General features: G+C 39.8%; 1 protein-coding gene across 1 annotated transcript in view; it reads left to right on the forward strand.

The window, feature by feature from the left end:
* The window catches only part of LOC106520047 (adenylate cyclase type 3), a 14,293-nt gene that overhangs the window by 1,721 nt on the left and 10,073 nt on the right, over window positions 1-2,499 (forward strand). The window contains exons 2-4 of the mRNA XM_014011961.1: window positions 908-1,057; window positions 1,641-1,780; window positions 1,863-1,974. Of these exons, the coding sequence (XP_013867415.1) occupies window positions 908-1,057; window positions 1,641-1,780; window positions 1,863-1,974 (402 nt within the window). The remainder of the gene's footprint in view (window positions 1-907; window positions 1,058-1,640; window positions 1,781-1,862; window positions 1,975-2,499) is intronic.

Below are 2,499 nucleotides of genomic sequence, written 5' to 3' on the forward strand. Positions count from 1 at the left end.
AATAAAAATTAAACCAAGATTTAGAATAATTATCATTTTGATCCATGCGTTGGTAATGAGTGACTGGGCCTCGTGTTATGTTCAACAAATTGGGCCCCGAGGTCAAAAAGGTTAAGAACCCCTGCATTACATCATATTAGGATTTACAATGCCAAATTCATTACAGCTGTAAATGACCATTAGCCAAACAAAATAGCTGAAACTGATGATATTGGGTATGATAGACGTGCAAATTGTTAAAAGGATGGATCAGATGTTTTGAAGTGTGGTTCTATGGACTCAGATAAACTTTAAATGTTACGTTTTAGAGTTAATTTTAATTCTGACTGCACTGAGGAGCTAACATTTAATCCAATCCAAACTCTGTACCCAAACTGATGTTTTTCAAAAAGCAATCTCTAACAGGTGAGATATTATTTGCTCATTACCTTTCTCTAGAACCCTACTTCAGAATGTCTGAAGTATCTCCTTTAAGGCCAAAGAAGCTGAAAAAATCCTTTTAGGGACCATTTTGTCATCACTAAAGAGATGGTTACCTTAAATGCTTAATCAAACTTTACTGATTTTGTTGATTTCAAATAAAAACTGCTTATGAAAATGATTAATAAACTTATTAGTGTTACAAAATAAATTGTTTTATAGAATATGATTTTTTAATAAGTTATTTTAAACTTGTTTTTTTTTTTTTTTTTTTTTTTGTAGTTTTGAAGCATGTCTTTTTAATCTTTTATACCAGATTACAAAGCATAAAAAAGATTGGAATGCACCATACAAACATGTTAAAGTCAGTTTAAATCCTATTTGGAGACTATTTATAGATGTTCAGTTTGTTGCCTTGAGATATTGTTGTAGATAAAAGTTAAGGTTTTCTCCTTTAAAATGAAGTAACACTTTCCCTTCTCTTCAGCTCTTTGCCAACGTGATGCTGTACCTGTGTGCAGCCATCGTGGGGGTGATGTCGTTCTACATGGCAGACAGGAAGTACCGCACGGCGTTTTTGGAAGCTCGTCAGTCTCTGCAGGTGAAACTGACTCTGGAGGAGCAGAGCACCCAGCAGGTGAGGGGAGGATTATATTCTTCTAACCTACTCCTTAACACATTTCTTCACCTAAAAACGAATTATTTCATTACAACGAACACCTCCTTTTATTGTATTTTCATGTGAGAGCACAAGAACCTAAACTTAACTCTTTCAGGCAGACAGACACACAGAAACGCTCACCTGCACTAACACACAAATGAATTAGAGAGGCACTGCCTTATTACTCTGTGTTTACCTTAGATTCAGTCTAATAGGTTGATTAGAGCGACGGTTGTTTTCATCCGTGGCTCTGCCATTAGGGACTTGCATAAATAATGTCTCCTTTGCTTTGGGGGTATCAAATGGAAACATGTTTCATTTGCTGAACATTTTTCATAACTTACGAGGGTTTAGATAAATTTGTTTAACTTGAATTTCTTTCGTTTTGTTTTCATTAATAAAAGCGTGAACACATTCAGAGCAGCTGGTCTCTTGAGAGCCACTAATTAATCTAGTTTGACAAATTATACATGCATATGTAATTAGACACACACGAGTACATTTGTTCCTTTCCCCTTGCTAAACAAACATGACACATTTCCTCTTACTGMTCGTGCAGGAGGAGCTGCTACTGTCTATCCTACCAAAACATATAGCCGACGAGATGCTGCAGGGCATGAAGAACCAGGCCAACCAGAATGAAGTTCAACAGCAGCAGCAGTTCAACACCATGTACATGTACCGCCATGAAAACGTCAGGTCAGGACCGCAAAGTTAGCTCTGTGACCGCCGTCTCTGCAGATAGTGATAGTTTGATGTTGTTTCTGTACTTTGGTTGCAGTATCCTGTTTGCAGACATTGTAGGATTCACCCAGTTATCCTCGGCCTGTAGCGCCCAGGAGCTTGTCAAGCTGCTTAACGAACTGTTTGCTCGTTTTGACAAACTGGCAGCTGTGAGTATCAGGAATGAGTAGAGATTTTTTCCATTACATCTGTAATGGATGGATGGATGGATGGATGGATGGATGGATGATGGGTGGGTGGATAGATGGATAGATGGATGGATGGATGGATGGATGGATGATGGGTGGGTGGATGGATGGATGGATGGATGATGGGTGGGTGGATGGATGGATGGATCGTTGGATGGATGGATGGATGGATGGATGGATGGATGGATGGATGGATGGGTGGATGGATTGGTTGGTATGGATGGATGGATGGATGGATGGATGGGTCGTTTGGTGGAGGGATGGATGGATGGATGGATGGATGGATGGATGGATGGATGGATGGATGGATGGATGGATGGATGGATTGGTTGGTAAGGATGGATGGGTGGATGGATGAATGGATGGATGGATGGATGGATGGATGGATGGATGGATTGATGGATTGGTTGGTTAGGATGGATGGATGGATGGATGGATGGATGGATGGATGGATGGATGGATGGATGGATGGATGGATGGATGGAT

The sequence above is a fragment of the Austrofundulus limnaeus genome, unplaced genomic scaffold, assembly GCF_001266775.1.
Source record: "Austrofundulus limnaeus strain Quisiro unplaced genomic scaffold, Austrofundulus_limnaeus-1.0 Scaffold86, whole genome shotgun sequence".
NCBI classification, from domain to species: domain Eukaryota; kingdom Metazoa; phylum Chordata; class Actinopteri; order Cyprinodontiformes; family Rivulidae; genus Austrofundulus; species Austrofundulus limnaeus.